The 21,304-nt window shown below is 38.6% G+C and overlaps 1 protein-coding gene across 1 annotated transcript in view; it reads right to left on the bottom strand.

Moving 5' to 3' along the window:
• Nucleotides 1-21,304, bottom strand: part of KIF26A (kinesin family member 26A) — a 96,263-nt gene that overhangs the window by 10,481 nt on the left and 64,478 nt on the right. Inside the window, exons 5-11 of the mRNA XM_042813616.1 lie at nucleotides 18,181-18,364; nucleotides 5,258-5,467; nucleotides 3,339-3,432; nucleotides 2,594-2,856; nucleotides 2,161-2,344; nucleotides 1,736-1,895; nucleotides 28-190 (exon numbers count right to left, since the gene is read on the bottom strand). Of these exons, the coding sequence (XP_042669550.1) occupies nucleotides 28-190; nucleotides 1,736-1,895; nucleotides 2,161-2,344; nucleotides 2,594-2,856; nucleotides 3,339-3,432; nucleotides 5,258-5,467; nucleotides 18,181-18,364 (1,258 nt within the window). The remainder of the gene's footprint in view (nucleotides 1-27; nucleotides 191-1,735; nucleotides 1,896-2,160; nucleotides 2,345-2,593; nucleotides 2,857-3,338; nucleotides 3,433-5,257; nucleotides 5,468-18,180; nucleotides 18,365-21,304) is intronic.

The following is a 21,304-nucleotide window of genomic DNA, read 5'->3' as shown; positions in this document are numbered from 1 at the left end:
TTAATTGTGGTATGCTTGTGTACCAACCTTGGATTTTTTCTTTCTCATTCGGTGGATTCGTGATGAAAGCTGAATGGTGGTGAGGGTTTCTGCATAATTTGCTGGGGAGTCTGAAATATGCGCAATCATAGTAGTTCTGCAGTTGATGTTCCCAAGTGATTCCCTCAACAACATTGTCAACTTGTTGTCTCTGTGTAAAAAATGGGAATGTTAATATAGTTTAAAGAAATCGCAGTCTTTTTGCAGATTTTTACACCACAGGTTTACTTTTATTCTCAGAAGGATATACACATTTATGGTACATATCAATCAGAAATAATTCCTATTATTTGCTTGTACTAAAAACGTATCAAATTTTAAACAAATATACCAAAATTTGGACAATTTATCAGTCTTTTTTGCATTATAATTCATTTTGTTTGTTACATAACACAGCTGTAAAATGGTTGATAATAGTTTAGTTACCTCACACTTAGCTCATACTGCTCAAGCAGCTCATGATCGCATTATATTTATCCATGCAGACTCTGCATCTCTATCTAACCTTTGTGAGCTATGGGCATATAATTTTGATGAGAAAAAGTCAACAGAAATGGTAAGAAAATCCTAGAAAAATAACAACATTAGGTATCAGAAATATATTATTAGTGTCACCCTAGCTAATCTAGTTCCCATTCTGCTTTGCTTTGCTATGACACGGCAAATGGGAAGCTATAATTCACTCTGAAAGTATTCCTTCAGAAGCTGATGCAATTGTTAGCAATGGAGAGCAAAGCTGACAAGATAGCTAACATTCTGTCATCCACAGGTCTCCAACATATCTACGCAAGGCTCTTTGGAGGCTGTTTCCTATCACCACCCTAAGCTGGCCCGAAGTGTAGGAATTACTATCATGTCTGTGCTCATGAAATCATAGCAGGCACCCTTCCTTATTCTAGCCTATTCATTCTGTACTCCATCCACAATCCTAGCAACTAGCCTGAGGAAATTATCTACCTTCAGCCTAATACAGAAAAAAGGAACACCTGTTTGAGATGCAACATTAGATAAGTGGAATGACATGATTGATAATGAAGACACGAAATTAAAAAGACAAGCAGAAATTAAACTTAAGGGCAGAAGGCCAACTTCTGGCAGGAGTGTTTACATTGTGAATGTTGTCTTTAGGCTGGGCTCCCCACAGATGTGTTTGGTATAATATTATTGTCAAGCATAGTCTACAAAGCAATACACCTGAATATTCCCTTCTGCTAAACAAATGTGCAACATGGTCACCTTTTCTCTTTTTTTTTTTTTTAATTGAAAAAATTAGAATGTACCACTAAAAATAGCATAGTGAAATAAAACCCCTTGATGACCATACTTTACAAATATTCTAATATCTTCTGAAATTTCAAAAGTTTCTAAATTTTGAAAAAGAAACAGAAGAGAAAAAAAAAATCTGTCATTCCTCCTGCATTCTTCAACAATCAAACTCTCTTCAACATATGCATTTCGCCCAAATCAAGCATATACCAATATCCATACAATTTCTGATCACTTAAGTAAGAACATCATGTTGGTAGATAAACATATGTATGTATCTAACACATAAGTAATATTAAGACACATCCCTCTCTGACAGAACTTCCTTTAATTTCATCTTAGGCAGAGTAAATTGCTTATGCTTATGCAATTCATTGCTCAGGTAACACCAGCCACAAATTTAAGCTAATGCATGCAATAATTGACTTACTTATACGGCACGTGTTTAGCACCATTAATTAAGGCCAAAATTACATTGCCCAAGGCAGAGAGAGACAAACACAGAGAGCCTCCTCCATCTCGGCTCTTGCTCAGCACTTTTTCACAGCTTCCTAGATCAATGAGATGCAAACGGCTGCGTCCTCCAGACACTAAAACAAAAAGGGAAAAACAGTTGTACGTTATGTGCCTGTATGGGCTCCAGCCAGACTGGGTATTCAAAACTTATTCAAATGAAGAAAATAATTAGCATAGGCTAATGACCAAATTAAATATTAATAGCAAGAAAAAAGCTACTGAAGTTGTAGGTGGACTGACTTGAGGGTTCACTTCACTTTTTCAAGTTTATTGCCAATTACTGTTAAGCTAACCCAAACCCAAATCGTTTAAAAATTAAGAATATGTGAAGATTCATACTTCCTCCTTTGCCACTTTTCTCCATGCGATATTGATATATGTGAAGAGTAAAGAGCATGTGTGAATTCCTCCTATCTTCTTCCTCACATTCAGGTTTGCTGGTACTTCTGGCAGCAATTGCAGCGTCAAGGAAAAAGGCAGCCTTCTCTGCTGTCGGAGCTCTTAGCTCACTTTGGTTTTGAAGCTGGAATACAGACAGCAAAATGTCTAATTAGCAGAGGAGCTTTTATTTCTTTTTCTTTCTCAATTAGCTAAATCTCTTGAGAACTAAAAGAAACAAATCTGTACATCCTGGGAGCATGACTTAACAGATTAAAAGCAATTTATTTTTTTTAACCATCTTAAAAGTTGTCATAATTGCTGTCAGATGAAAGAAAATAAAAAGTAGAAGAAATTCAGACTCAGAAAATCTATGTTGGGATATCCACTATACCTGGGTTCCACATATTGGATCTTCTCTTAGATAAACTCCAGGAGACTGGCCATCCTGAAGGCTGCCAGTGGCCACTTCAGCTAACAAATCCTTAAGGTTTTCATCTTTGCCACTGATCTCCACAGCAGATACTCTAATAGAGAAACGAGTCCCAGTTTTTTCTTTACGTTCATTGATTAATTTGAAGAGCCAAGAAATTGCACAGGGGATGATACCAAGGCTTTGTGTGGAACTATCTTTCCCAATCATCGTAAAAGATTTTCCTAGAATGAAAGGACAAACGTGAACTTAATCCACCTTTCTTGTAAAAGACAGTTTCTCTACATATCACCGTTGCACATTATATGCAATGCCACGTGCTGCACAGATAACGGAAAATAACAAATGCAAAAAATGCCAAGTACTTAATTATTAATCCATTACTATTTATTCAATTAGTTTTGCCTTTTTTGTAACTCTGACCTACAGCAAATTAGATCTTAAAAACATCTCTGATCTTTTGATTTTCATCACAATGCACCTATACAAAAACTTGCTCTTGAATAAGCTAATCTGATGTTACATTTTACCTTTTCAAATTAAAACTTACAATCCCAGTGTAGAAATAAACCATGATAAGTTTGCAAAGCTAATTAAAAAGAAATTCTAATCTATTCATATACTCCAGGTTTATTGTTCCAGGAGCTGACAGCATGTAATTACCAGACTGACATAGTAATTAACTGTAACGAATTTGGGAGCTCACCAAGCTTGACGTGACCAAAGCAAAATATGCAACCATCTGCACCATTCACAACAGACTGGATTACTTCTGCTACCGTTCCAGAGCATACCTCCGCCTGAAAGAAAGATTGGAGACAAATAAGTAGAAGAGAACATACCGCTATGTTTTTCACAACTCTTCTGTATGAAATGACTCAATATTTTTATATTCTTCCCGTTTTTATGGCATCCGTCCTATTATTTCAGTAACTATGCTATCTTAAAAAAAGCAACAACAAAAAACCTGCTACTACAGCCTAAAATAGTTTTCAATTCTATTAAACCAATTTTCTTGGAATATTGATTCTATGACTAATGTACCAAACTGAATGCTATCCAACCAGGCTTCCTGCTGGTATAATAGCTTCGCCAAGGCTATTCAGCAATAGTAGCAACTCCACTGAAATTAAGCTACTCAGGAGTGCTCACAGGAATTAAAAAGACATTCATACTGGAGAAAATGCACTAAGATCCCCGAATAAGATTTCATAGCATCACGTTTTCCTTTTCCAAGGAAAATAGTATCATCAATAACTTGCTAAAATATCTGAGTGTACTAAAACCTGCATATCCACATCAGTGAAGGTTTCAAATATACGGCATGATGATGTATTATGTACAGCAACTGTGCGGGGTGGTGGAGGCAGGGAAAGGTTTAAATACGTAACTACAGTGAATGATAAAGCTGTTTGTAGCTTCTTGGCAGTGAGCTTGCCTCGAGGAATGATGTCTGCACAGAAGTTGTGTGGGCTGGCCAACATCACCAAGAAACACAAGTGGTGCACTACAAGCACCTGAAAGTGCCTAGACCAAACCAGGGGGCAGGATCCACAGGATTGTGTCAAAACCAGCACAGCAGCTGGCTGTGATCAGCCACCTTGCAGGAGGGGCTGACCACAGGCGTTTCAGTATCTGTAAGACAAAGCCATTTCCAGTTCTAGACCAATGTTGACATTACGGTTGCAAATCTCTGCAGAAAGACACAGGTTGGGTTTATGCAGGATCTCAACACCAGACTGGTGTACTGGTGTAGTTACCATTGCAGTAGGAGTGGAGCTGTGTAGCACATATTCTCCACCTTCAGTGCTGGCTAGAACTTAGATTTCACGGATAGTTTTGTATCTCTACTTTGGAACCCAAAAAGTCAATAACATCCTAGGAGAAGATATGAGTGTGGAATTCTGAGCTATATCTCAATATCTTTTGTCAGCATTAGTATATCTTTATCACCTTTAATATTTTGTGTTTTATTTTCTTTCAATAAAATCTAACTTTAATAATCACTCTCTGACAACAAAAGTCCTGTCAGATACTCACCATGCCATCTACATATCAGATTTAATGTCAGGGGCTACTACTGTAGAAATAGAGCCTTTTGCAGGGCATGAGAGGCACACACTATTAGCACCACCATCAAGATAAAATATTCGGTCAAGAACGTAGAATAAGCAAACTAGAAAAGGTGATGAAAACATAAAAGCTCCCTTACTACTTCTTCAGTATAGCAGTACCATGAAGTTAGCTGTATCTCTTCTAACAGCAGCATTTAGCACTTAACATTAAGTACATGGTCATTACCCACTGAAAGCAGTGGGGAAGGAGATTCTTTGTGACATCAAATGGGTTAAAACTTAACTGGATGGAAAAGTGAGCTTCAAATTGGCTGCGTCTTTCACTAACAAGAGAAAATGCACAAAGATAATTCAGTCAGCAAATCCATTTCCCTTTATTTTACGTCTTGGCTAAACTGGAAGTGTCTGTCTATTAATTACTGTTGTATGTGGTTGTTTTTTTCCAAGCGTTAGGCAACTCATTCAAATAAAATTCCGTAGAAACAGCAAGTACTCTAAAGGCAAATGAAATGCAAAAGACTCAGGAAATTTACGCAAGTGACTTCATTACCTGTGAAGCATCCTGTGGGAAAACTGCATCAAAGGCAAACATCTTTGGGACAGCAACAATACCTCTTCTGTGACCTCCATTGGAAGGCCCACTTGCCGCTGGATCATAAAGCGTGATTTGCTTTTTTCGAGGATCTACCTTTAGGAAGGACATGGATTCGGATGTTTCATGTGCTCCTTGAGAGGGACAAATTCTTACCATCACTTTCACCTGCAAATATTCAGAAAAAAGTGACAACTTTATTTCCAAGCTAGAGATAAACACATGCATAGCATTCCTCCCTGATACGCTCCCCCCTCCCAAGACACGATCATTTGTATTACTTAGGTGTGTCAGGACAACCGTGGGACAAAACCAGAGCCAGATTTTTCAGGCTGGTTTCCACCTGGGGGGGTTTCATTAAATTAGCTTTCAAAGGTGCACTTTGTCCCTTCTGTTGACACTTCCAGTTTCAAAGTTTCAATTTCCAAATATCTGATCTGCAGGTATAATCCACTGTAGGTGTAATACCATGCCTAAAGAAAACAAAACCTTGCTCTCCTACCTTCTATGTGCTTAATGTGACCAAAAGTACAACCTGAACCATTCCAAAAATCCATCTGAATAATTCAAAGCTGAGAGAGCTAGCACATTCAAGCTGAGCTGAATCTGGAAAGTCTCAATTTCTTTTTCACATTACTGTAATAAACAGGTGTCTCTCTTATAGCTTTCCCAGGCAGACACCTTTATGCTGTTATTGCTAGGCAGCGTGGTGGTTAGCTGAAGATTTAATGGCAGTCTCAAAGAAGGGAAGAAAAAAAAATACAAACATTAAAAGCTTGAAAAGAAACTACTCACAAAGTACATTTTTACTCCTACATACTGCATTTTAAGGCAGCACTTTCAGACTTGGCTGTGATTTTCCCAGCAGCTCATGGAAGCCAAGTGACCTGGTCTCACTGAAGTTCAGCAAAGGCTGCACACCTGCTTCTCCTGGGCTTCCTGGAAGTCATACTCTTATTTTGAAAAGCCATGAAATACTGCCTCACACCTATATACAACGATTTATTCTTACAAAACGCTCCCACGTCAGAACCAATGTATTTTACACACCTGGCACTGCATTAAATGACTATTACAGGAGCAATGTCACTCAGCTGATCATCAATTCTACTCTGACCAGAAGATCAAACTTAAAGGAAAGCTATTCTTGGCCAGAGTAACTCTCCTTGGCCAATATAAAAAGCTTCAAGAACAAGATGAACAACAGTATTACACACTCTTCTAGCTAACAAATGACTTTCCCAGCAGCAGTGGGACACCAGGTTTTGCTGGGTGAAGAGTCTCCACAGCTGTAATGCACCAGCCAGCTGAGCTAGAATACACACCTATGCTCTCCAAAGCACCCATCGGGACCTGTACATTCCATAATACAACTACTGACCCAAACAAAATACTCGCTCCTCCTTCTATAGCACTTGCATTCAATTTGGATGGAGAGTGAAAAAGATAGCAACTTCTCTGCTGCAAATCCAGCACATGAGCCCTCCAAACAGAGAGCGCAGAAGTCATTTGCTGATTTAATACTCAGCTCTAGGCCTGTGCTGGATGTTGCATTGGAAGATGGGTTGGAAAGCATGCATCTCTAATAAAGAAAGAGCCTCCTTTCCAGTAACTTGCTTTTGCTAAATTTAATCTTAAAACTGTCAAAGCAATTTGGGTTTAAGAGCCTGAGAATATTTTAAGTCATGAGATTACTATTTCATTAAAATGGTGTGCTTTTATGTTACTGCCACATTCTCTTTGTCTTTGCAAAAAAAAAGAAAAAAAAAGCAGTTTGAAGTCACCATCTCCCCATCAGTCCTGCATCCTGAAAAATAATGGCAAAGGAAGACCTGAAGTTGAAAACAAACTTCAGCATAGCATGGTCGGGAAATGTTGCCTTCCTCAGCACTACAAGGAACAGACCCCCAGGGCAGGCTGAGCCATCCTCTAGGACTGCCATTCATACCTGACAAGGTGAGAAGGTAACAGCATATACCCCTGGCACCTGGCACACACAAATGAAATGTAGTGCCCAGACCAGGAAGAATCATAACGGACAAGTGAGCACAGCACTAAGCACCACACAAACCATCCCTGCCTTCATTAAGAACAGGCTAATTTGATGATTTTCATCTCAGTCCTTAACTGTTCCATTTCTCCATCTCCTCCATTCTGTGGCAGCTGAGGTGCACGCAGGCACCACCTGCACAGCCATGCAGGTGACTGAGTGTCATCACAAAGTATTCTCAGAAAGCAGCTATAAAAGCTTTTTCCCCCAACATTTTTTTCTAACAAAGAGTTTAAGAAACAATTGACCCCTCCAGTAAGCACTGCAGGAGGCAAAGACAGCAGCAAACTCTTCCACCTATTCACTCAAGCAATCCCCTCTTCTTTTCCTTTCACTTACACTGCTGTGAATATGAAAATATTGTCCCTTTTATACAGATATAAATATAAAAATGCAGTGCCGGAACATAATTGAACCTCAGAACAAATGAAACAGCGGTTTCAAAAGCAAAGTGCATCAGAGGTGACAGACTCAAGGCTGCTTCCCTATAAAAGTTCCATGGAGGCAGTTTTGTGTATTAGCCTCTTAGCCCAACCTTGACATGCAACTGAAACACCCAGAAAATAACCACCCTACGGAAAAAGAGAAAAACATATATATGTATGTATTTACAGAAGACACAAATGCCCACCTCAGGGTCATTTGATTAAAAAAAAAAATCTTAAAATATACATTATTTTCAAAGAATTTTCCTAAACAGTACTTTCTTTTCTCTCTTATACTTACTACTAGATTATACCAGCCAGAGCTTGGATACAAGGAAAATTGTATTCCTCCTGACCCAAACAGCAAGTTTCCTCCATCAGTGTTCCTCCCTCTAACAAAAAGATGGCTTAAGTCCCAGAAAAACAGTGCGTGTCAAATCAGCTTTTTGAGACCAGCAGAAAGACACCAAAATCTCTTCCATAATGGATCAGATTCCAACTCCTAACAACCTTCAATGGTCATATTCATCTTTACAGCAAAAGTTTCCAAGAGAAATGTAACTAGACAGCATGGGGCAATATCTGCACGGCACTCAAATGTGGGCTTTATTTTTTTTTTGCTTATGAAATGAATGACAAGAATTAAATGCAACAACATTAATTTCAGGCCCACTCAGGATTACATCCTCTGTTGGCAGATGTTCAGCAGTATGGCCACTTCTGATGCACAGATCCAACTGCAGCAGTACCAGCTGCTGGTAATACTTGCATGAAGCAAAGAAACAACAAGAGGAGGAACTTAAAGAACAAATGAAGAAACAGAAAATTAAGATAAGTTGGAAAGAAAAAAAAAATAAATAGGAGAGTTAAAAGTAATGCCAACAGAGGGAGAGCACCAAAAGAAAAAAGGAAAATCAACAAGCAATACAAATAAGGTGATCCCAGAAGAGTCATCTCAGAATGAGACCATCTCTGCCTCAGCTGCTTGTAGACTCCATAAAGAGAGCTAAAATGGCAAATGCTTCCTGTGACAAGGATGAACCTCCTTGTTATAAATGGGAATTCTTAGTAACTTGTTGCACTGTTCTCTTCTTTCTTCTCCGGTGTCACACAAAGATGTAGAATAAGGAAATGAATTACAGGTAAAAGCTTATAACCATGAAGGATGCAAGAATTTTTACATACACATTCACAGAGATACCAAATATTGCTGAGACTCAGTAATTAACTGACTCTAATCCTGGGGGTTTTGTATGCTGGGGTTAACACCCGATTAGACTTTCCAGACTTATGTTTCCACAGGAACTAGGAGGTCAGCAGAACTGCTGAAGGAAATCCTATTAAAATCAAAAGTGTTTGGGAAAAGAAGATGGCAAACATCCTGAATATGCAGCTAATAAATAAATGAGCACAGAATTTGGAAAAGCCCTGGGAGCAAGTGGCATAGGGTCACAAGTCCACCCACTCAACACAACAATGGGTATAATGTAAACTGTCACTGGCAAGAAAGATTCATAACAATCAAGGTCCTTTTTTTTTTTTTTTTTTTTTTTTTTTTTGTTTTTTTTTTTTTTTTTTTTTTTTTAAATTAAATTTATTTTCTTACATTGGAAGTTAGTGCTCTGAAAGCACACACCTGCAAACCAGAATTCCTTTTCTCCAGCCATGGGGCATACCCAGTAGGTGGATACTGAAGCATAAAAGCAAACATCACAACACTGTTTTATGCATGTATAAAGAATTTTAAGTGAGACAAGCTGGCAAAAGGCAGATTTATGAAGAAGAAAAACATCTTGTTCACATGTCAGAGGAAGGAAAAAAAAACCCTTATGTGAGGTACAATGGCTATGACTAAGACCCATACAGGTTTTTTTTAGAAATATCTGATGAGACCACTACAGAACTACAGAACCTGTTAAACACTCAAATATCAGTAGTCTGTGGGAACCCTAACCCAAAGCTCTAGACTTTGACATTTTTGACCATTTTGAAAGTTAAATATAATGCATATTTAACAATTCTGACCTAAACACTGAATCTCCTCAGAAGTTGAGGACAATGCAACCTGGCTAGCACCGCTCTTTCTCCTCTTGCAGGCCATCACTACTGTCTACCCCATTTCACACCTAACAGTCACCAGAGACCTTTTGCCCTCTCCCCACGTTGTTCCCATGCTGAGACCTCCAGGAGCAACAGCCCCACACATCCTCTTCATGTGAGCTGGTGACCTCCAGACTTCACATAAGGTACCAGATGGAATTAAGAGAGCAGGGTGAGGGAGTGACAGCAACCTAAGTAACAGTCTGGCTGCAGGACAGGTCAAGATAGCGCAAGACATCAAGGATACATCAGTGTCAAAGAACAGGTTTGGGAAAAGCAAAAGACAGACCAAGAAGCCGTGAAAACCAAATTTCAAGGCAACTCTCTGACAGCAAGACATGAATGTGAGACTGATGGCCAGAGGCAAGCTAGCAGTCTTTTCTAATACATCCCATATATTTTGGATATGCTGAACTGAATGGAGATGCAGCAAAGCCATGCACCAGTGAACATGCAACTCCTTGAAGACCAGTGAGGCAAGCGTCATCTCAGGAGAAATCACATCCAAGGCTGAAGAGCCAGTGATAGCAGAGAGAATGACACAAACCTACACAATTTTAGACAGAAACAGCCAAGAGACTCAGACAGTCGGGTTCACATTGATTATTACCCTGTAATCAAGAAAGGTGGAAGGGCTATCAACATTGATACCAGAGGAAGGGGAAGGACTATCACACCTGAAACAAAGAAATAGGAGTATTTGGATTCCATCCCTAATACTACCGTAGACTCCTACAATATTGTTTCAGAGAATGTTTACAAAAATTGCAGCATATATCATCAAGTTGATCCTTCATCTTTCAGTGAAGCAAAGGATGCCAAATAATCTACAGAGTTTAATTTGGGGCAGGCATGTAGACAGAAAAAAACTCTACTAATTCACCAAGTAATTATCATACTCCATGGCATTTTGAATGCTGATGAAATTAAGACCCTGACCCAGCCAAGTATGTTAATAGAGGCATAACTGTAACATATGGTGCTTCCTTTGAAATCAATGGATGTGCAGTGTTCATGTGTTTATGGTGATGCTTTGTTATCATTTGATGCTTAGACAGTTAAGTTTCAAATCAAACAGAATAAGAAGGAAAAAAAGCAGAAGGAATGTATTAAAAGGATGTAAGATTTTAAAATACATGGGCTCAAGCCTTTTTTATTTTTCATTTTGTTAAAATAAGCTCCCTGACTTTATCTCTCTGTGATCTGGGAAAGTGCTGGCACTATACTGGAATCCAAAAATGCTGATTGTATTCTAGATTGCAACACTATCATAATCCCTAAATGAACAAGCAATTTGGTCTTTAGCAATAAATGTCATTATATCAAATTTGAATGGTCACTAAATATTCCCTGGAAACACACATCTTTGACAGGCATCACACAGCCAGGAAGTTAATCTTGTCCGATGTTCACAAAATGGCGTATAACAGCAGGTTAATTAAATAACTGTGTTTAGACATCATCCACCATTCTGAATTAAGATTTCTCAGCAAGAAATTACAAAGAATTCACATTCAGTTGAATAAAGGCCATTTGCCAATGAAATCACTTGTTTCTCCACTACAGTCTAAATCGAATTAGAAAAGTCTTAGTTCAGAGCCAATATTTTTCATGGACTTAATTGTAACTGACAGATATATAACCCCTGCTAAATTGGTAGTTCTTACAAGCCTTTCACTTGCTGCCACTCCCGATGGATGGCAAATTTATATGCAAAATTGCTATGCTAGCATAGACCATTTAGCTCCCCTGGGAGAACCTTAAAAAAAAAAAATCACTTCTGTATTGTACTCTATTAAAGAAGAATTGATTCTCCACTCCCAGGAGACAGGAAGAAAATTATTTTATTTTTAAAAGGTAAAAGCAAAATAGAAGAAACTGTGTATTTTAATCTAATTTTTGATGTTTTTGTTTAAGTAGTTCAGTGCATTTCAGCAGGGAGGTACATACTTTTTACTGTATAGGGCTACACATGTGGATTGAAAAGTACTTAGTACGATATGTGATTTATATCAGAAATAACACTCTAGTCATTAGGAAGCAAGCAGCAATAAAGATGACAAAATTAAGTACCTATTTGTTATCTGTCATCAAACCATCGTAAGAACCAGTGAATGGGACATGCAGCACACTTAAGAAAACCCTGCATGATCAGTAAATCATATTAGCAGTACATAAGCTTTGGCTTGGTAAAGCATAAAAGAAAGTAGATGTCTAAAACACATAAATGGAGACCAATATGTCAGATATTTCTGTTGGACAGGTATATACAATTCAGGTTCTCTATAAAAGCTCCCCTTCTATTGTCTCACATAGGAGGCTTCAGTCATTCTAACATAAAAAAAAAAAGAAAGGATCCTTGAAAGAGACAAGCACTTAAAGTTGCTGTTGTAAGTGATGCGGTATTATAAAGAATGGGCTGAATAGAACTCCAGAAAAAACATTATGCATGAAAAAGGCTTCCTACCATGCTGAAGAAAAATAGCAAATTAGAATGCTACACAGCAGCCACTGTAAAAAGGATGTCTTTTTTAATATCACAATATGATAAATTACCTTAAGTAGCACATTAATGTCAGAAATCGAGCACAATCTAACTTCTTTCCAGTGACAGTATTAAATGGCTTTCAGACGTCTTTCCTACTATTCTGACATTAAATTTAATAACACCCAGAGAGACCACAAAAATGATTCAGTTACAAGAATCATAGTGTATTGGATCATTGCCTTTTAAGTAGGATTCAGATAAATGATTCGGACTCTGATGTTTTTTGCACGTTCAAGTGAAAGGTATGAAATTTGTATTGTAACATCTATAGGTAGTGAACAAAATTCCTTTTATATTTAGCTTATATTGACAATGGGAGTTTGATCATTGTTGATCATATAAAACACATGTCTCAGACAGACTTACAACTCCAGATTAATTTTATTTTTAAACTTTTTACTGCTCGGTGTTTGTTCCTAAATACTGAAAACCCTCCAAGCAGCCATAAGTGTGCATAACCTTTTGCACTCTTAGCAAGGAAAAGCAAACGTAAGGTATAATTAAAGATTTGTATCAAAGGATAAATCCACACACCACTGCTGAATTTATGATAATAGATAATCTGGTATTCATGAAATGTAAAAGAAGTTAATACGATATTTACAACCAACCTTCCAAGACATTACTTGAAACAATGAGAAATTATAAATAGAAATTGCAAAAGATACGTACATACAGAACCTCTGCTGTAGTAAGTCACTACAATATTCAATCTCTGTGAAAGCCACAAAGTTCCATTTCACCACAGCAGAACTACATGATATGCATGGAGATGATGATGTTAGATAAGAACAAATTTAAACCTTGGGTTCACACGATCAGTAATTGAGTTCAAGTGCAAGAATGGGCCATACAGTCTTTTCACATTCCTGTCCCCTCCAGCAGTTCTGGCAATACACAGCCTTTGCTGAGCTGATGCTCAGTTCAGTGAGTTCCTTAGATTCAACTGCCCTCTACCCCAGTTCAGAATAACTCTTACTCGTTTGTTTAACTTTGAAACCAATTGAAAAGGACTTAATGCATAGGGAATCCCTCCACTGAACCTGTGCTTTGGCTATAGCAAAGTTTATTTGATACGATAAGCAAATATTCACCACAGCGCAGCTCTGAAAGTGAAAATCAAATAAGGAACTTAAAACTCCAGGTACAGATGTTAACGTTTGGTGAGGCCTTTTATTCTCTCCAGAGGTTTAGGTCCAGGTCTAGGTCTGCTGGCAGCAGAGCACAATGTTAGTGTTTCTGCATGTAGTGGTATCAGATCCAGCAACAGAAACAGCTCACCTCTGAGGGTCCTTTGGAAACATACAGAGGGGGAGTTACGGAAAACCATTATGCTTCCTTAGTTCTTACCATCCTTTATTAAATTTCTTATAAGTTAATATATCAAGGAAGAAAGTCAGTAAAGAGAGCAGTGAGTGGCTGTTCAAATACATGATCACGTCTTTATATCAAACTTTCAGAGACCCCGTTACAACTAAAGATGCTTATTCTTGCCTCCTGAACAGTCAAATAGGGCATTTCTTCAGAAGCTCAGATTCACAATAACAAAAATAATGCTGTAGTTTCCATGACGGCTGGTCATGACCGATTTATTTACAATTTAGCATTTGTGCATCCAGAGTTAGAGCTGCTTTTCCAATATATGTTTCCTTGTGTTAGTTACTATTTAAAGTTCATCTGCCTCCTTATCCTCCCAGTAATCTCAGCACAATGAGATCTTTTCACAAGTTCTCATTGTCAGTTGTAGCTTTGGCTAGCCTGAATAGGTAGCTTCACCACCTTACACAAATCATTTAGGAAGACAACAAACAGCATGGGCATCCATTTGACACTGTGGTCAACTCTGCTCCAGCGCTGTATCTAACCCCGTTTCCTATCAGCTATTAAGCCACTAGAGAATACATGACAGCTTAGGGTTTTCTGAGAAATCTAGGTCAGGGCACTTGTCGAAAGCTTTTTCAAAACCCAAATACACTCATTCAACCAGATCACCCCATTCAAATGCTTGCTGACTCTTCTGTAGAGATCTAAAGTCTGTGTTCCACCCATAAAAGCCGCATCAACTGATCTCTATTATATCGTATTAATCCCTCCTTGCTAATTTTGATCTTTATTATTGTTTCAATAATCAGGCAACTTTTCCTGGTTGCCTGGCCTGAGAATCAGCCTTGCTATGTTTCCAGAGAAACATAGAAACATGTCTGGAGAGCATTTTTCTCTTCTACCTTCAAAGTGATGTCATATTTTCTACGCTCTCTTCCTATGTATCTTCTAAATGCATTGCACTGAATATCAGATTAGAGATAATATTGAACAATGATGGAGGGACTAATTAAAAATGACTACAGATAGGGAAATATATAGGAGCCCAATCATAACGGACGTTGTTAAATGTTTCAACATTGACTTAAACAGGTACTTTGCTCTAAGCTTTCAAGAGAATTACAACAGAAATTAGACTACCTAGCATGTGTCAGAACAGATTAACAGTTACTCTGTGCAGGATCCTGGCTTTGTTCACTGGCTCCCTCTTAATATAAAGGGTATTTCCCCATAGTGACGTATCATTCACCACTTCAACTTTTTACGAAGGGAGCTGTGCTGCTCCCAGTGATCTATCACTGACGCTTGATGGTTTGTTCCTACATTTTTCATTCTCACGTAACATAATGCATTACCCCTTAAATGTTATCTCTTCAGCCCCCTTCACAATACAAAAAGTTGTATTGCTGCACAGTATTCTGTCATATTCTGAAAGAAGCCATGTGACAAAAGGGACATTAGAACTTGTCAAGACACTTGTGCTCAGAGGAATCAGCCCCTTGAAAAGAGTAAGGACTGGTCCTTAAGGGGTCATTCTCAGGTTAGTGAAGTTAAGTAAGGCAGCCATCAATACTGCTGCATTCTCACCTACCAGCAAGAAAGCTGTCCTCCACATCAAAAATAACCATGAAAGACAAAACAGCAGCAAGGGGGTGGTGAAAAAGGAAAACATTGCCTCAACAGCTGCCTAACCCACTGTAATTACACAGTAATAACAGGGCCAGGCACACTGCTGACCTGGGAATAATCACACAAACCAAAGAAAAAGCCAGCCACAGCCACAGCTGTTGCAGTAGGAAAAACTGACTCCAGAATCCAGCACTGCTTCTATCCACGTGTACTTACTATTGGACAGGCTGCAAGAAGAGTGTGAGGAAAGAGAAAATCGGGAGGAGTGAAAAGTGAAAAGCTGTTAGAAGAGGAGGGGCCAGGAGGTAACAGGATCACAGCACATCTGCCAGCATTTGCAGATTTGTGCAAATCGCTCTCTCAGTTGCAATGATACTCAAAGTGAGAAAGAATGGCAGTTACTTTATTCTTATCATTACTGTAAGGAGATACTAGGCTGGATAAATCGTGATTAACAGAAACTGGTTAAGAGGAAAATACAACAGAGAATGTAACCACTACAACAATGAACTAAATGTTACCAAAAGTGACTTGGCATTGTTCTAAAAAGGTGAAACTCAGTATTCAGTGCTAAAGAACTGAATGTTCTACGTAGTACTGAAATTTTCCTTAGACCATAACATCTAGGAATTAGAATAAATGACTTTTCATTTCTGCTGTTTTTGTTTTGGTTTGTTTTATTAAAAAAAAAAAAGCTACATTGTTGAGTTATAATTTATAGAGTTGCAAAAAAATGAATAGGTTAAGTGGGTTTAAGATGTATTGCACATTTTAAACCATGAGTTAGAGAAGATGTCTTATTACCTTATTTTTTGAGGAGCATTAAAACTAGGAAATAGCACATCCCATTTTGATACTCTTCAGTCTTAACTCACATACAAAAGATGCTATTAGCAGAGTTCTTATTTCCAGCACTGCACAAGGGCTTTCCAAATGTTGGTCAAGTACATGATGAAAAGTCCACAGCTGGAATCTTGGGCCCAAACACTACTTTCAATAATATTTTCAGCCAACAGCTACACAACAGAGGGTCAAACACCAGCTTGTTCATCCAATAAAATCTGAGAATTCTTTGGTGCAATCTGCCAGACAAGACAGAAATACAAGCCACACTGCCAGCATGCGCTCTCTCTCCCTCTCTCTCCCCCTCTCCCTCTCTCCCTCTCCCTATATATATATATATTATATATATATATACACCCTGGAACATGTGGTCTATCTACATTTCCCATCAGTGAAATATATATTCCATGCTCATGCATGAAGAGAAGCTCATGAAGTTTAGCAGGTGAGCACAGCCCTGGTCTGTGGGTCGGTGCAAGGTCCTGCCCTTATCTGCTGCATAGTGGTAGCCCTTTGAAAGACATTTCCTCTGCTCCCGATTCAAAAGATTGGTAGACCACATGACCTAAGGCATGATTTCCTACCATCTGGGATCGTTCACTTGATGTTTAGACTTTGCTGATCTGTTTGAAGACGTCAGCTAAACCAGAGTTTTCTGGAAGGCACAAGTCATGCTGATAAGCTCCACTGACCACCCTCAAAGCGTAAGAGAAAAGCTGCACACAGCTGTAGGTGTGCGAGTGTGGTGAGGTACAGAGACAGTTCTTTGAGCTGTCAGCACAGGGAGGTGTAAGCACACTTTAAAGGTCTTCCTAAGCCCAAGGAGCCTCAGAAATGCAATGCTCCACATTGCTCCTCATGCCACAGCTAAGTGCTAAGCCTCAGGGAAAATAGGCAGGCTCTAATGGGCTCTGCTAAAACATAAGCATAGAATGGACAAACTCTTGACAAACTCTTCTTCCACCTCAGAATCTCTACTGAGCCACATTTCCTGCATTCCACCATTTAATACTGTATCATTTTTCTAACACATTTTTAAAACAGGAGCAGAAACTACACTCTCATGTATACATTTACACATGCTTAAAGATAACCCCAATTACTGCTTTGTTTTCTATTTATCACAAGCTCACCAGCTTAAGAGAATACAGAGTATGCTCTGAGAGTAACAGCATATCAAATACAAGAACTTAGGCTGACAATCTCTCTACATTAATGCTGATTCTTACAGTTAGTCAAGGTGCTATTTGAGCTTTCTTATACGCATTAAATATTTCAATTCTATCTTCAAACACCAATCGCTTGTAACTTATTTACATAAGTATTTGGACTGTGATTAAACTGCTATAAATATAAATAAAGCTCTAAGTAATTAGGTTGTATTTTAATTAATTTTAAATAAAATTAGCACAAATATTACAGTTTGAAAGGTGCTAGATTTCCCAAGCTGCAGATACATCTATTTCTCTCTAGCCACTTGATCTCCACAGTTACTCCTAGTTTACACTGATATGTGAAGCAGAGGAAAACCAAGCACTTGTGGCTATCTCCTTTACTCGCTGCAAACAGACAGCATCAGCAGCTAAGCCTTGCTGGTAACAAAGAGACTGCTTCTGCCAAAGGTGACACCTGCACGTGTACTGGTGCACACCAAAAAAGTAAAAAAAAAAATAAAATTATTTTCTTGCTTTAAGAGAGGAAAGGACAAAATAACCTTTGTCAGTATTGTTGTCAGTGATGTTAGCTAGTTTCAGCAAAGCCAAAATTTTGCTCTGAGGCTGCAAACATTCTCTAAAGACAACAAATGATAACAGCTCTCAGGCATATTCAGACAGATGGTGTGTACCTCTCTCACCCAAGACCATTCCCTTGAGCCTATCCAACCCTGTCCGAGGCTGAAAACTTCCAGCCCCATTAAAATTGATCTGGACATCTATTTTAAAAAATCAAAATCCAAAGTTACCTTTCCAATGCCAGGGTTGTCCTTGATTTTGGACACAGCTCTCAGAAGGCATGGTGGTGCTGGGGGAGGACAGAGCTGCAGGATGCCGCTAAAGTTAGTGGCATAAATAGAGAAGTCGTGTGTGTGTGGCAGGGGTGGATGGTATTTCTTTCTCTTCGAAGACAGGTTAAGCTTCTGTGCTGCTCTGTATAAAAGTAATAGCGAGAAAGGACATGTTACTAGGTGTTAATGGCAATCTTGACCAGACAAACAGATGTTCATTGTCATCATTGCCTGTTTTAACAAATCAAGTCATTGCATTCTAATCTGATTCAATAAGGACAAAACATCAGGGGACTAATAAAAGTAAACGTGGGTAGAAAAATTATGACTGAACTATTCAGTTATTTTCTCCCTCAGCAGAGTTTCAACTATAACCTAACCTTCCTCTCCTCCCCCGACAGCTTGACAGCTGAACCCTAAAATGCTAAAATTTCATTAATGTAATAAAAAAGTTGAAATAATCCCCTTGTCACTGTAAAGACCAGATGGATTTTGCTGGTGATAACATTATAGAAGCAGTGCTTTGTACACCAAAAATTACTCAAGACACAGAATGACACTTCAAGTCAGCTAAGCCTAGATCCTATCTTGTTGGCTGCACTGAAAATCCTCAGATAACAGAAAATTTCCTTCAAGAAAGATTGGCTTCTTCCTCCTCAATTCCATTTTTCCCCACATTAAAAGGGAAAGCTATTAGAGAGACAAGCTTTAATGCTTAAAATGATAATGATCCTGCTTTTGAAATGCAGAATTTGAAAACATAAAAGATGAAGGAAAAATTAAAACATACAATTAAAATTGTAACATTCTTCCTTGTGATTAAGAATAGCAACAGAACCAGTTTTTATGCTATTCCCCACCAGCAACACCAAACAGTGAAGCAAAAAAAAACAAAACAAAACCAGAAACTCAACTCTGCATCAAAACCTGCATGGGAAAAAACACCCCACAGAGCTATGTAGAACACGTATCTGCATAAGTGAGTACACAGCAGGTAACCGGCTGTGGCTGTGAGGGTGAAATCTCAGCTCCACCAAAGCCAAGAAGCATTTTGCCACTCGAACATGAGAAGGCTGTAGATAGACAGCCTCCAGATACGTGTCATAGAAGAATCCAACACGCTATCTTCTATTATAACTTCGAATGACTGTTAAGTCTGTAAAGGCACAAAGTGTTACACTACCAGTATCCGTGGGTGATCTGAGACCAAGCTACTGACAGTACTTCTGTTGCTACTTCAGTACAACTGTTCATAACAGTTTGTACTGATACCAACAGTTTTTCCAGGGGTAGCAAAGCACTGTTCTGGTGCATGTTTGTGATATAAAGGCCTGTCACTTTGGGTAAATTAGTTTACAAGTATAAGGAGACTTCTTGTGGTCATATACAACAGCTACTTTATATTTTCATCATGACTTTCAGGCCAGGATCTCAAAGTACTTTTCAGCAAGAATGAGCTGGCATCAATCTCTGAAGTATTATAAGCAACAGACACATGGAAAAACTAAGGGAGTGCTATGCTGTCATCCTCAACTCAGGGTAAAACTAGACTTCTAACTTTTCCATGAATCTAGTGATGATTCAGCCTCAGGTTCCACCATCTTAATAAGTTGATCTCTGAAGGAAATTCTTCCTTTGCTTCTATTTCTAGTGGGTCAGGAGCAAAACAGAACACTCAGAGCAGGAGGGCTGCACAGTCTCTTCCAGCAACACTACTGTTAGCATCAAGTGAGTAGCAGTTCAAAGACCTGGCTGCGCCCAAGGATCAAAATTACTCACTTGGGTCAGGATTACACAGCTATGAACAAGAATTACAGACCTCCAGACTTCCCAGCTCAATGTTCTACATTGCCTAACATGTAAGTTAAACTCCTGGACCCTTTTCTTCATCAGCATCAAGAGAGAAGCACACAGGGTGTCTACATTTCTCCCTCTAAAAATATGGCAATATTTAGAAGAAAACAGAGTCATGTGATGAAAAGATAAGACTCTAGTTCCAAACTCTGAGCCAGAACCCAGCGTCTTGTGAGAAACAAGCTGGATTCTTGCCTCTGAGCAAAGAAACAGTTTTTGGGTCCTGCTGCACCCGGAGACCAGCAGGAACTGTGTCCCATGGTGAAGGAAAACACTGCAAGCATGAATTTACACAGAACTTCAGGTTTTCAGTGGAAATGAGAACTGATTTAACTGCCTAAATCCCAAAAGTTGTGATAATATCTTTTTCAGTATGAAAACATACGCCTGAAACGAGATGCCAGGCAAATAGTTGCACAACTTCACTGGGGTTGCAGCTGCACACTAAAACTATAATGCCTCCTAAATACGCAGCTTTATTGCACAGAAAAGTCTATCTAGCCATTTGTGCTCTCATTGTGGAACTCAAGATAATAATTATCCTCCCTCTCCAAGTAACAGTTAACAGTTCTGGTTATTATTTAATCATCTTGTTGATTAATATGAAAGGTAGCATTTATTTCCTTGTTTACATGCTATGATCCCTTGTTGAAATGATAAAACCTCCTCAAGAGAATGTCTTCAAAGTAGAATCAAGATATGCATTACATCCTGATGAAATAATTATTCCTTCAGTATATCTGGCTGAAGGAGCTCCTCTGGGAAAAGTACGTGAAAGAGAATGGGATACAAAAGAACAAATTTGCTCAGCAGTTATTTATTCAAGCACCTAACAAAGTGCTAACCACCAGTAAATGCACCCACAAAGGCCAAGCTAAGCAGCACTTAACATATAAACAAAAAAAAAAAAAAAAAATCAGCTTTAATGAAGTATAACATCTCTCAACATTTTTCAGTAACACAGTTTTGGACCATTATAAAAAGCAGGTAGAAGACACCAAACCCACTAACAGCTGTCTTAACTTCCCCAGGAAAGACCACCTTTCAAACTGATTTACTCCTAGCAATATCCACACTTTATAGACTTTCACAGTACAAAGTACGGTGCCATATGCTAGCTAAAGCAATTAACTGCTAGAGTGCTGATAACTCCTTTTCCTATGAGTTTGAAGTATCCCGACGTGGTGAGAAATTTGGCAAAGGGACTGCAGATGTCCATGTAGGATAG

The sequence above is a fragment of the Centrocercus urophasianus genome, unplaced genomic scaffold, assembly GCF_019232065.1.
Source record: "Centrocercus urophasianus isolate 14NV4802_14NV808 unplaced genomic scaffold, USGS_Curo_1.0 seq_14, whole genome shotgun sequence".
Lineage (NCBI taxonomy): Eukaryota > Metazoa > Chordata > Aves > Galliformes > Phasianidae > Centrocercus > Centrocercus urophasianus.
This window is presented reverse-complemented; position numbering and strand designations above follow the sequence as displayed.